The following is a 14,146-nucleotide window of genomic DNA, read 5'->3' as shown; positions in this document are numbered from 1 at the left end:
TTACATATTGCCAATCCCATTTGCCTACATGCCTCGAAAAGGGCAAGGGAAAAAGTGATAAATACTTTGCGCTGTGCTCAAGCCCTGTTTTCCTTTACACCTCAAGTCCAACCCTTTCCTTGCAGGTGCTGTCTCAACAAGATTATCAATCCATACAACCTATGGAACATCCCAGTACCATCCCCCCCACCCCTCTGCCTAGCAGATGCCCTACCTCCTCATTCCCCACTGCAGCTTTGGCCCCTGAACTCTCCTTTCCTGCCAGCTGACCCTTCTCTGCCCATCCCCCTGGCCCTCTTTCCCTTGGCCCAGACGGCCGCATTCACTGTTCTGGCAAAGCTGCACACTCTCCAGGCAGCCTGGGTTTGCAGAGATTGAGCTAAGCTCACCCAGAATGGAGGATCTGGTGGCTGTGGGCACAAGGGGCAGGAGCAGTGGAGGAAACCCAGCTGAGGGCACAGGCATTGGCCACTTTCTCCTCTCCGCCTGTTCTGCCTGATTCACAGGAGCAGGGAGAAGCAGAGAGCAAGTGGGCAGACATGGATCACCAATGGAGCTGACTCAGGTGGTGAATGTGCTGAGGATTAGTTTACTCATTTTAGGTTCTAGCAGGATAACTGCCAAATAACCTTTTCTTGGGCTGTATTTTATCAGGCTGGGAAGGAGCATGAGGTTGGCGTTTCCCATGGCAAAATTATGTGTGCTGTACTTTTTAAAAAATGTCTGGGGAAAGTGGCTGTTGTGGGTTTTCAGGATGTGTGGCTGTGGTCTGGCAGTTTTTGCTCCTAAGGTTTTGTTGGCTGGCATTTCAGAGGCAAGACATGGTGAGGTGTGTTTCTCTCTGTGGCACAGTGGGCAGAAAAGACTAGGAAAAGGCTAGGCTGAAAAACCTTCTCCTTGGGTTCGGTTTTTATGTGTGCACGGAGGTTGAGGGAATATTCCAACATTACAGATAGATAAAATAATGTAAAGGTGGAATGATTCATTAACAGTTCATAAAGGTCAACATAATTTATTCCAACATTTAAAAGAATTGTGGATTATATATGTTGATTATGTGAGTATATATATGAGTATATATCCCATTCAGGGATTGGGCGGGATACAAATCAGTCAATCAATAAAGGAAAGAAGAGGAGTGTCCTATTAAGTCTAATAAATTAAATGTACACATGGGGCCCATCATTGTGTAGGGAGCCAGTGTGGTTCAGTGGGAAGGTGGAGTGTCGGACTCTTGCCTGGTGAGCCGGGTTCAATTCCCCGCTCCTCCTGCCCATGAAGCCTGCTGCTGGGTGACTCTGGCTCAGTCAGTCCCCTTCCCCTCGAGCTCTGTCGGGACGGAAGGGCCAGGCCGCGGCCGAGCGCCTCCGCCTGCCTCTGGCCCAGAAACACCCCCGTGCGCGGCTGCCCGCCCTGAGCCCGCTCGGACGCGCCACACACGACACAGAGAGGCGGAGCCCCGCCCCTGATCCCCCGGCAGGAGGCCCGTTCTGCTCTGGCCGCTCCCCCTTCCGCCGCCTGGCCAATCCCCAGCAGGCTGCTCCCCCGTCGCTGGGCAACCGCTTCCCGGCCGGCGCGCCGGGCTACGGTTTATGACGTCATCCGACCGCTCAGCCCGTCCCCGGCGCCGACTCAAGGAGAGCCGCCCCAGCCCGGTGAGTCGGCCGAGCGCGGAGCCCTGCGAGGTCAGCCGGACGGCGCACGATGCCCTTTCCGCCGCTGCTGCCGGGCGTCCTTGGCCGCGCGGGGTCGGTGAAGCGGCGGCTGCCCAGGCCGGCTCTCGGCAGGGGCGGCCGGCCGGTGGAAGTGGATCGCCCCCCCCCCCCGCCGGGTGCCAGCCTCGGGCCCGTCATGAGGGGCAGGCAGGGGGCCGGGAGCGGGGTCGATGGCGGCCAAACGGAAGCGGGTGGCGGGGTCGCTGCGGGGCCTGTTTGCCTTTCAGTCTCCCTGGCGGCGCGGAGTCCTGAGAGAGGGGCTGCTGGTCGCGTTTTTCTAATGAGCGAGTCAACATATCAACCAGGAGCCAGTCAGGCGGCCCCTCCGCCCGGCCCGAGAGGCTTCTGCAGCTCCAGCAGTGGCCGCAGCCACGATCTCGAGCGAGAACACGCTTGTCTTGTGGTGGTTGCCCGGAAGTGCCCTGCTCGACTGCTTCCGTCTACTGCAGGGGTGTCAAATTCAATTGCACTGGGGGCCAAAACTCAAAGCACACTTTAGGTTGGGGGCCGAACAGGATAACCATTTGTTGCCTGGCATGCAAACCCCCTCTGCCCATGGAGAAGGCAGCCGCCTGCTCTGTTGGGCAGAGGGGATGGCAGCGGCGGCCTGCCTGGTGCTGCCGCTCTTGCGTTGCACAAGCTGGCGACACACCCTCTCTGCTCCACGGAAAAGGCGGCTTCCTGCTCCATTGGGCAGAGAGGGGACTTGCCTGCCTGCTGCTGCTCTTGCGCTGCGCGAGCCAGGAACACCGGCCATGCAAACCCCCTTTGCCCAACGGAGAAGGCAGCTGCCTGCTCCATTGGGCAGAGGGGCGGCGGTGCCAGGCATGCAAACCCCTCTGCCCCACAGAGAGGGCAGCTGTTCCACCTGCTCTGTTGGGCAGCGGGGACGGCAGCACCAGGTATGCAAACCCCCTCTGCCACATCGGGAAGGTAGCCGCCTGTTCTGTTGAGCAGAGGGGACAGCGGCAGCGGCCTGCCTGGTGCTGCCGCTCTCGCACCACGCAAGCTGGCGACACCATGCTTGCAAACCCTCTCTTCCCCATGGAGAAGGCAGCTGCTTGCTTCATTGGGCAGAGAGGGGGTGGCGGCGGCAGCCTTCAGTGCTGCTGGGTCTTGTGCTGCGTGAGCCGGTTGCACCGGGCATTCAAACCCTCTCTCCCCCACAGAGAAGGCAGCCACCTGCTCCGTTGGGCAGAGAGGGGATGGCAGCAGTAGCCTGACTGGTGCTGCCAGCAGCACTAGACATGCAAACCCCCTCTGCCCTACAGAGAGCAGCAGCTTCTGTTCATCCCACACGGCAGCCTACCCTGCAGGTATGCACAGAAGTCAGAGCAGGACTCCCCTGGCGCAAAGCTGAATCTGGACCTCCCATCCGCCCCTTCCACTCGGCTGCCTTACCCAAAGCATGACCCAGAGATGAGGCGGCTCTTGCAAAAAACTAATGCAAAGCACCAGACAAAAAACCACAGACCAACTTCTGCCCGCAAGGAGATGCCACGGGACTTGGAGGCGGGGAGTTTGCACGTTTGGGTGGAGTGAAAGAGGAGGGCTTGCCCTTCTTTTGGCTTGGAGTTCTGTAACTCATGGCCCCCTTTTTTGCATGGATTACAGGGCTGGGGGCGTGTGTTTGCAATGGGTCAGCTCTCTTGCAAGGAGAGGAGATTATTTTCCTTCTCCTTTTGGGTCTGCAACTTTGGAGAGGGGTGAGCATTACTTACAAAGGATTGCAAAGTTTGCATGCAAATACGGTTCCCTGGGAGGGAATCTTTCAGCCGGCTGGCCCTTTGCAAATGTGGGATTAAAAACAAAAAGCTGCAGAACGAAAGGGAAACTGTAGGCAGCTGATGCTCAAGTTGCAGCCCCAGAGGCTCAGTTGGAGCTGCTCTTCGAATGCCAAGGAACCCCTCTAATAAATACACTGAGTGTCCCGTGTGATTCTCTCTGCAGTCCCAAGAGCAGGTTTGCTGCCAGAGAAGGCCCAAAGGGCAGCAGCATGGGGCCCTGGGGAGGGGCAGCCGGGCCCAAAATGGAGCCAGAGCAGCCCCGGAGAGGGGAAGCCTGCCTGCCCACTCCCCCCCCCCACGCCTGGCCTGCCTGCTTAGTGCTTACCAGTTGCCTCCTCCTTCGTCCCTCACTGCAGGCTGCAAGCTTCAGGCTCCTGCTGTTGGTTTGGGTGGGTAGGGCCAGACAATGGGGTGTTAAGTGTGTGTTAATGAGGGCCAGACAGAATTATACAGAGGGCCTGATTTGGCCCCCGGGCCGTGAATTTGACACATGTGGTCTACTGGCATGAATCTGCACAGGAGGCCTTCTTGGGTTGCTGGCAGCTGTTCTTTACTGTCATTTCCCTTTGATTCCATATATACCTGCCATTCCTTTTACATTTGGTCCCTTATCAAGCTGCAGGCTGCAGTTATCACATAATGGTGATTTCTTGCTATTAAATGACCTGCACAAGGTCTGGAGCAGGTGAGATCAGAGGCGTACATAGGCAAACTGGAGCCCTGGGCAAAACCTGAGTTTGATGCCCCCCCATGGTCAGCCGCCCTCCCCCAGTGTGACCAAGCAATGATTTTTTACACCAGATCATTTCAAAGTCACCATCACATTACAGAACATCCCCCAACTCACAAATCTGAACACAGCAGAAATAATTTTGGAAAACATTTTCAGAATGCTTTCAAAATATTTTATTACTGCTATGAAAACATTTTATGGTATTGTATCCAGTCCCCCAATTGGGGGAAACAGCATCACTTTCAATGTTATTTAAACTGGGGACCCAAGATTCTCCCTTTAAGGTGGATTTAAAAGGAGAATCTGGGCTCCCTAGTTGTTTATTATTATTATTGTTGTTATTATTATTATTATTATTATTATTATTATTATTATTATTATTATTATTATTAATTCGATTTGATAAACCGCCCTACCCCCGAAGGGCTCAGGGCGGTGTACAACAAAACAAGAACAACCATAATAAAACAAATCGAATAACCCCAGTTAAAATACAAATCTTAAAACTATAGCAGCAGCAATCCACAATAAATAGTTAATAATTAATAATAAGGGGCGTCTGGCATTACACCCTGGCATCACACCCTGGTGGATTCAAGTGATGCTGGAATCCACCCCCAAACAGCATCATTTTCAATGGTGTTTAAACTAGGGAGCCCAGATTCTCCTTTTAAATCCACCTTAAAGGGAGAATCTGGGGTCCTCAGTTTAAACAACATTGAAAGTGATGCTATTTTGGGGTGGATTCTCCCCCACCCTGAAACAGCATCCCTTTCAATGTTAAAACTGAGGACCTCAGATTCTTTATTTATTTATTTTTTATTTATTTATTTTGGGTTTTTTATACCGCCCTACCCCTGAAGGGCTCTGGGCGGTGAACAACAGTTTAAAACATACCATCAAGTCGATTTAAAATAGATACAGCTTTTAAACATATAAAACATATAAAACAGCGTCAGCAACAAAATCCAATTTTAAAAACCTCCGCAAAGGAGGGGGGAGGGGTCCCATAGATGGTGTAGGGACCCTAGAACAAGAACTAGAGTAGAAGGGGGGAGGGAGGGGGGCACACATCAGCGGCCGGACACTCCAAAAGCCCGGCGGAACAACTCCGTCTTACAGGCCCTGCGGAACTCACCAAGATCCCGCAGGGCCCGGACAGCTGGAGGGAGAGTGTTCCACCAGGCAGGGGCCAGGGCCGTAAAAGCCCTGGCCCCGGTGGAGGCCAGCCGCATCATAGAGGGGCCGGGGACTAGCAGCAAATTGGCCTCTGCCGAACGCAGAGGCCTGGAAGGGACATATGGGGTAATGCAGTCCCGAAGGTACGAGGGTCCCAGACTGCGTAAGGCCTTAAAGGTCAGCACCCATACCTTGAAGATGATCCAGAACTCAACTGGGAGCCAATGCAGGCGGCGCAGCACAGGTTGGATATGATCATGAAAGGCGCCCCCTGTGAGTAGGCGGGCCGCCGCATGTTGGACCAGCTGTAACTTCCGGATCAAACGCAAGGGTAGGCCCGCGTAGAGCGAGTTACAATAGTCCAACCTGGAGGTGACCGTTGCATGGATCACTGTGGCCAGGTCAGTGCGGGAGAGGAAGGGAGCCAGCCGTCGGGCCTGACGAAGATGGAAGAATGCAGCCCGGGTTGTATGGGCCACCTGGGTCTCCATTGAAAGAGACGAATCCAGGTGGACCCCCAGGCTGCAAACGGAGGAGGTCGGCGCCAATGAGACCCCCTCCCACACCGGCGGCTGGAAATTCCCAACCTCACCCCCACGGCCAAGCCAAAGGATCTCCGTCTTCGATGGATTAAGTTTTAACCTGCTCTGCTGCAACCAACCAGCGACCGCCTCCAAACAATGCTGTAGAGCTGCACGGGCAGCGACCGTTCCCTCCTCCATCAACAGAATGAGCTGAGTGTCATCAGCATATTGATGGCAGATCAGCCCAAATCTCCATACCAGCTGAGCAAGGGGTCGCATGTAGATGTTAAACAATAGCAGGGACAGTAGCGCCCCCTGAGGCACACCGCAACAAAGTGGGTACCTCTGAGAGGCCTGGTCCCCGCACCACACTTGCTGACTCCGGTCCCGGAGAAACGAGGCAATCCATTGAAGGACAGTGCCCCGCACCCCGGAAGCGGCCAAGCGGTGGGTCAAAAGGTCGTGGTCGACCACGTCAAACGCTGCGGTCAGATCTAACAATATCAACAGCGCGGATCCGCCCCGGTCAAGCTGCATACGGAGCGTGTCTGTGACGGCGACAAGAACTGTCTCTGTCCCATGCCCAGCACGGAAGCCGGACTGGAAGGGATCGAAGGCCGATGTGTCATCCAGGAAACCCTGAAGCTGCTCCAACACCACTCTCTCAATTACCTTCCCCAGGAACGAAAGATTCGACACGGGGTGGTAATTGGCCAGATCTCCAGGATCTAATGATGGTCTTTTCAAGAGTGGGCGGACCACTGCCTCCTTCAACCCACCCGGAAAGACTCCTTGCTCAAGGGAGCCATTGATGATATTCAACAGGTGGGGTCGTAACTCCTCCCGGCAGGTTTTTATAAGCCAGGAGGGGCACGGATCCAGAGGACAGGTAGTAGGTCTAACAGCAGCCAAGGCCCTGTCAACAGCGGCTTCGGAGAGCAGGGAAAACTGGGCCAAACAAGGGCCTGAAGACGGCAAGGGAGCCTCCAGTTCACTAATTGTAGACAAAGTGGAGGGAAGGTCCCGGTGGAGCGACGTGACTTTGTCTGCAAAAAAGCTCATAAATGCCTCAGGACTAATCGCCAATTGGGAATTTACTGAACCCTCCGATAAGGAGGTTAAAGATCGAATCACTCGGAACAATTGTGCTGGGTGAGAGCTAACAGATGCGAGAGAGGAGGAGAAGAACGTCCTCTTCGCCTCCTTCGTCGCCATCTCATAGGCTTTCATAAACGTCCTATAAGATGTTCGCGCAGCTTCGTCGCGAGATTTCCTCCACACTCGCTCTAGACGTCTGAGTTCCCGCTTCATAAGGCGGAGCTCCACAGTATACCACGGAGCCCGCCGAGAGCGGGGACGCAGAGGACGTCGGGGGGCAACAACTTCGATGGCATCGGTGAGCCGGGAATTCCAATCCTCCACCTGCTCATCGAGTGTGCCGGCAGGTTCAGGATCCCGCAGAGCATTCAGGAAACCAGTCGGATCCATAAGATTCTCCCTTTAAATCCATGCCGAAAGGGGTGAATTTAACAACAGCAACAACAACAACAACCTTTACTAGGCATTGAGAGAATAAAAGAAAGAAAGAAAATGCATTGGTAGGAAGGGAGTGGATTTAAAAAGAGAATCTGGGGAAATTTAGGGGGTGCCTGTTTTCAGGGGTGCAATTATTGATAGCAGCACCAAAATTTCAGAGTATCTTCGCGAGACCCTACTGATGATACCACCCAGGTTTGGTGAAATTTGGTACAGGAGGTCCAAAGTTATGGACCCTCAAATGTGTAGCCCCCATCTCCTATTAGCTCCCATTGGAAACAATGGGGGATGGGGTACTCCCTTTGGGAGTCCATAACTTTGGACTCCCTAAACCAAACCTCACCAAACCCGGGTCATATCATCAGGAGAGTCTCCCAAAAAATCCCTGAAATTTTGGTGCTGCTAGCCTAAAATCTGTGCCCCCTGCAGGCCACAAACAGAAAAAACCCTGAAAATACAAAATCCCCCACAAATGAACCTGCAATTTTGTCGCCCACCACAAGGTGGCACCCTGGACAGCTGCCCACTTTGCCCAATGGGAGGAACGCCTCTGGGTGAGATAGACCATATGTAACTTTAAGCCTGCTGTTCTGACCAAGTCAGGACCCAGTGCAGCCTTCTTTGCTTTCTGGAGTTGACAGTCATGTAGAGTAAAGGCCTATACAGCTGGAGAATCAGTGCCATGTGCTTTATTTTAAGAAGGAGAGAAGAAGAGTTTGGATTTATATCCCCCCTTTCTCTCCTGTAGGAGACTCAAAGGGGCTTACAATCTCTTTGCCCTTCCCCCCCTCAGAAAAGCTGTGACTAGCCCAAGGTCACCCAGCTGGCTTGTGTGGGAGTGCATAGGCTAATCTGAATTCCCCAGATAAGCCTCCACAGCTCAAGCAGCAGAGAGGGAAATCAAACCCAGTTCCTCCGGTTTAGAAGTATGTCTCGTGGACATGTCTTCATGGCAAAGAACTGCAGATCTCCAGGGGAAGAGGGGCATGGAGTTGTTAGAGGACTTATGAAACACGTATAAAATAATGGTTAAAGCAGCCCATGCAACGATAGCCTTGGGCTGGAAAAAAAAGAAAAAAATGGACATTACAGAAATGGTTAGAATATATCTGGGAACAAGGGACACTTGATATTTTTGATATATTAACCAAAAATAAGACGTGGCAAGATAAACAGAATGAAATTTTGAAGATATGGATAATATACGTGGACTGGATGAAAGAAGCTCGAGTCAACGAAGAAATATGGGAGAAGAGGCTACAGAGAATGAACTTACTGCTGTTTGTGTGACAAAACTATGAAGAAGAAGTAATGGGGGAGGGAGAAAAGGGGGAAAAAGTATTGTTTGAAAATGTATGAAGAAGGAAATTACTATAAACTGTAAAATTCAAATGATACAATATTTTTTTTAAAAAAAAGAGGACTTATGAAACACTGCACAGTTCCAGTCATTAACAATGCATAACTTGACCTCTGCATGTAGATAAAATGTTTTGTATTATAGAAGGCAAATAGTTTGTGGAAATTAAGTGCTGTAGCAGTCTTTTGGAATTCTCTGGAGTTATGATACCCAGACTATAAGAGGCTTATCATTTTTGCTGGAGGTGGGATATTTGGGATGAGTGATATGGTGACCTTGAAACAAGAAAGTTATTTCAACAGTATTTAATGAAAAACAACAACTTTGTCTAAGGAAGAGATCATTTGTGTTCTCCTCTTGGGTTTGTTATGAGATCATAGCACTAAGCACCTGTTCACAGAATGTGCTATCGATTGGACCCTAATTTCACATTTGCCCCATGTATTACAAATTTTGGGGCACTATGGAGCTTATTTACATCTTATGCACCTGTCACAGCAACGTTGCCACCAGTGTGTGGTGAGTAAACTAGAATTCCTAGGCACCAGCACCCAATGGTCAGGCATGTATAACTTTTTCCATTCCTGGGTATGTCTGCAGTTTTCATTCTTCAGAAAGGGTAAAATGGACATTTTTTTTCCTAGCTATGTTCTGTAAGGCAGCTACTTTCCTTTGGCATCAATATAGAGCTGCTTGTAGGGAATGGTCAGAGCTCTGGCCAGAGGCTCATGTAACTGAGCAAGAGCAGTAATTCCACAAACTGCCAAGATTAGCATTCATATGCCAGTTTAACTTGGAAAATCCATTGGAGAAGTTGCTTTAAATTGACTTCACCACACAACAGATGGATGTGTTACTTAGTGCTTGGGTGGCATTTGGGAAGCAGCTTGAAGGCAGGATGCATCTGCAAATGGAATCTGGTTTACAGCTGACCAGCCCAGCTGATTTCCCCTTCCTTTAGGGATGTTTCTAAAACTGGCTCTCCTTCTGTTCTTTCCTGCAGGCAACTTCTAGTTTGGCGAGTCAACCCCATGTTTCCATTCCTGCATCAGTGGTCTTTTCCCCCATCTTCATGGATATTGCCTGGTATGTTCCGTGCAAACCTGGCTCTCCAGATCTCTAAAAGGTGGGGTGCCTCATGCCTGTAATCCCCATCCCACGACGGGTCCGCTCTTTCCATGGTCCCCACACAACATGCTTACATTCAGCCTGTGGACCAGTAAGGACCACGCATTTGGTGCGCACCAAGTACTACAACTTCGATATCTACCTGAAGTCACGTTGGATGTATGGTTTCATCCGTTTCTTGCTGTACTTCAGCTGTAGCCTGTTTACCTCCATCCTGTGGGTGGCCCTGTCTGTCTTGTTTTGTCTCCAGTACCTCAGCATCCGGGTCTTTCTACGTTTCCAGTACAAACTCTCCATTATCCTGCTCTTGCTGGGAAGGAGGCGAGTGGAATTTAGCCTCATGAACGAGCTGCTCATTTATAGCATCCATGTCACAATGCTGCTAGTGGGGGGCTTGGGCTGGTGCTTTATGGTCTTTGTTGATATGTAAATAAAGTTGGTGCATGCCAGCCAAGGAAGTGTTTGACTCTTATGTGTGTGTGTGTGTGTGTGTGTGTGTGTGTGTGAGAGAGAGAGAGAGAGAGAGAGAGAGAGAGAGAGAGAGATTTTTCCCCACATAAATTTGTCTCTTAGTACCTCAACAACATCTAATGAATGTATGGATGTAAAGTTGTTTTGAAGAGAGATGTAGTAGATATTAATTTGTGCTCTTCCTTGTGCAATATTATTGCTAAAACAAAACAGTTATCTTCCTTCTGATCCATTAGGTTGCATTAGGTCACTGCCTCTTTGCTGCTGGGTTGCTAATGCCTATTGACCCCCTTCTCCTTCTGAGGGTTCTGGATTGTTCTTTTCCTCAGCCAGTAAAAATGACAAACAGGGTGCTTAGCAGATCCATCCACTGATATATCTCAAGCCCAGTGGTTTTGTTGAGGAAGACTTTGAGTTCTTCTGGGACTTGCAATCCTGTGGCTAAGAGTCCCTGTGGTTCAGAAAAATTACATTTTAAAAAACTAATAAGTAAAACATGAAACATACTGGCCTTGTGTAGTAGATCAGAGATCAGACCGTATCAGTGCCCATTTATTGCCAGTATTATGTAGATAGAAGATAGTAACATTTATCTTTATTGAGCATGTGGAGAAATGGCTCCCCCCCTTTTTTTCCTCCTCCTCTTCTCCAACCAGGTACCATAGATTTGGAGGACTTAGAAATTCCAGATGAACATCAGGAAGAGTTTGGAAGAAGATACAGTACACCATCTAGCTCAGTGATGGTGAACCGAGTGCCCAAACTGCAACCCAAAACCCACTTATTTATCGCTAAGTGCCAACAAGGCAATTTAACCTGAATACTGGGGTTTTAGTTTAGAAAAACCGGTTGGCTCCAAAGCGCGCATTACTCGGGAGTAAGTTTGGTGGTAGTTGGTGGCTTCGCTTTGAACCAACCGTGCAATGCTTCGAACGGGTGAATCACGACCCTAGGAGGGTTTAGAAGCAAGCCCCATTGCCAGCAACCGAGCTTACTCCCAAGTAAAGGATTGCGCTTTAGTTCTTCCCATGAAAATTAGTGGGGTTTAACAGCACATAACAGGGTTACCTACACGTCGTGCCCAGTGGCCCAGGCCAGCCTAGATGTGTGGGTGGGCGATTTTCCACCCCCTACATGATGAACTCTGTGCACGTGTGCCCACAGAGAGGGCTCTGAGTGCAGCCCCCGTGCCACAAGTTCGCCCCCACTGATCTAGCTTAACTTGTGCTTGATTCCCCAGGGCATCTGGGTGGCTATTAGAATGCAAAGCTGGATAACTAATGTGGTCTAAGAACATGGCCTAATTGTATTCTGCAGAGTTGAGTTCTATTTTTAGATCTTGGAAACCTTGACTTCATTTACACTCTGTACCTTTCAGGGGAGAGGGAGCAGTTGAAAGGAGCATATCCTGAACTGATCTGTGAGTTAAAGTTGAAAGTTTGTACTGTTGGGGTGGGGGGGGGGGGGGGGGGGGGGGGGGGGGGGTTGGTTTGGGGGGGGGGGGGGGGGGGGTAGGGGGGGGTTGGGGGGGGGGGGTGTGTGGGGGGGGGGGGTTTGGGGGGGGGGGGGGGGGGAAATGGGGGGCGGGGGTGGGGGGGGGGGGGGGTGGGGGGGGGGGGGGGTGGGGGGGGGGGGGGGTGGGGGGGGGGGGGGGTGGGGGGGGGGGGGGGTGGGGGGGGGGGGGGGTGGGGGGGGGGGGGGGTGGGGGGGGGGGGGGGTGGGGGGGGGGGGGGGTGGGGGGGGGGGGGGGTGGGGGGGGGGGGGGGTGGGGGGGGGGGGGGGTGGGGGGGGGGGGGGGTGGGGGGGGGGGGGGGTGGGGGGGGGGGGGGGTGGGGGGGGGGGGGGGTGGGGGGGGGGGGGGGTGGGGGGGGGGGGGGGTGGGGGGGGGGGGGGGTGGGGGGGGGGGGGGGTGGGGGGGGGGGGGGGTGGGGGGGGGGGGGGGTGGGGGGGGGGGGGGGTGGGGGGGGGGGGGGGTGGGGGGGGGGGGGGGTGGGGGGGGGGGGGGGTGGGGGGGGGGGGGGGTGGGGGGGGGGGGGGGTGGGGGGGGGGGGGGGTGGGGGGGGGGGGGGGTGGGGGGGGGGGGGGGTGGGGGGGGGGGGGGGTGGGGGGGGGGGGGGGTGGGGGGGGGGGGGGGTGGGGGGGGGGGGGGGTGGGGGGGGGGGGGGGTGGGGGGGGGGGGGGGTGGGGGGGGGGGGGGGTGGGGGGGGGGGGGGGTGGGGGGGGGGGGGGGTGGGGGGGGGGGGGGGTGGGGGGGGGGGGGGGTGGGGGGGGGGGGGGGTGGGGGGGGGGGGGGGTGGGGGGGGGGGGGGGTGGGGGGGGGGGGGGGTGGGGGGGGGGGGGGGTGGGGGGGGGGGGGGGTGGGGGGGGGGGGGGGTGGGGGGGGGGGGGGGTGGGGGGGGGGGGGGGTGGGGGGGGGGGGGGGTGGGGGGGGGGGGGGGTGGGGGGGGGGGGGGGTGGGGGGGGGGGGGGGTGGGGGGGGGGGGGGGTGGGGGGGGGGGGGGGTGGGGGGGGGGGGGGGTGGGGGGGGGGGGGGGTGGGGGGGGGGGGGGGTGGGGGGGGGGGGGGGTGGGGGGGGGGGGGGGTGGGGGGGGGGGGGGGTGGGGGGGGGGGGGGGTGGGGGGGGGGGGGGGTGGGGGGGGGGGGGGGTGGGGGGGGGGGGGGGTGGGGGGGGGGGGGGGTGGGGGGGGGGGGGGGTGGGGGGGGGGGGGGGTGGGGGGGGGGGGGGGTGGGGGGGGGGGGGGGTGGGGGGGGGGGGGGGTGGGGGGGGGGGGGGGTGGGGGGGGGGGGGGGTGGGGGGGGGGGGGGGTGGGGGGGGGGGGGGGTGGGGGGGGGGGGGGGTGGGGGGGGGGGGGGGTGGGGGGGGGGGGGGGTGGGGGGGGGGGGGGGTGGGGGGGGGGGGGGGTGGGGGGGGGGGGGGGTGGGGGGGGGGGGGGGTGGGGGGGGGGGGGGGTGGGGGGGGGGGGGGGTGGGGGGGGGGGGGGGTGGGGGGGGGGGGGGGTGGGGGGGGGGGGGGGTGGGGGGGGGGGGGGGTGGGGGGGGGGGGGGGTGGGGGGGGGGGGGGGTGGGGGGGGGGGGGGGTGGGGGGGGGGGGGGGTGGGGGGGGGGGGGGGTGGGGGGGGGGGGGGGTGGGGGGGGGGGGGGGTGGGGGGGGGGGGGGGTGGGGGGGGGGGGGGGTGGGGGGGGGGGGGGGTGGGGGGGGGGGGGGGTGGGGGGGGGGGGGGGTGGGGGGGGGGGGGGGTGGGGGGGGGGGGGGGTGGGGGGGGGGGGGGGTGGGGGGGGGGGGGGGTGGGGGGGGGGGGGGGTGGGGGGGGGGGGGGGTGGGGGGGGGGGGGGGTGGGGGGGGGGGGGGGTGGGGGGGGGGGGGGGTGGGGGGGGGGGGGGGTGGGGGGGGGGGGGGGTGGGGGGGGGGGGGGGTGGGGGGGGGGGGGGGTGGGGGGGGGGGGGGGTGGGGGGGGGGGGGGGTGGGGGGGGGGGGGGGTGGGGGGGGGGGGGGGTGGGGGGGGGGGGGGGTGGGGGGGGGGGGGGGTGGGGGGGGGGGGGGGTGGGGGGGGGGGGGGGTGGGGGGGGGGGGGGGTGGGGGGGGGGGGGGGTGGGGGGGGGGGGGGGTGGGGGGGGGGGGGGGTGGGGGGGGGGGGGGGTGGGGGGGGGGGGGGGTGGGGGGGGGGGGGGGTGGGGGGGGGGGGGGGTGGGGGGGGGGGGGGGTGGGGGGGGGG

The 14,146-nt window shown here is 57.5% G+C and overlaps 1 protein-coding gene across 1 annotated transcript; it reads left to right on the top strand.

The window, feature by feature from the left end:
- The first annotated feature begins 1,520 nt into the window (after positions 1-1,520).
- TMEM250 (transmembrane protein 250) lies at positions 1,521-10,416 on the top strand. Its single transcript, XM_048512705.1, has 2 exons — positions 1,521-1,655; positions 9,838-10,416. Exon 2 carries the CDS (start codon positions 9,973-9,975, stop codon positions 10,390-10,392), a length of 420 nt encoding a protein of 139 aa, XP_048368662.1. The 5' UTR covers positions 1,521-1,655; positions 9,838-9,972; the 3' UTR covers positions 10,393-10,416.
- Positions 10,417-14,146: the final 3,730 nt, after the last annotated feature.

The sequence above is a fragment of the Sphaerodactylus townsendi genome, linkage group LG12 (assembly GCF_021028975.2).
Source record: "Sphaerodactylus townsendi isolate TG3544 linkage group LG12, MPM_Stown_v2.3, whole genome shotgun sequence".
In the NCBI taxonomy this organism is placed as follows: domain Eukaryota; kingdom Metazoa; phylum Chordata; class Lepidosauria; order Squamata; family Sphaerodactylidae; genus Sphaerodactylus; species Sphaerodactylus townsendi.
Note: the sequence above shows the minus strand (reverse complement) of the source record. Positions and strands in the feature narration are given on the sequence as shown.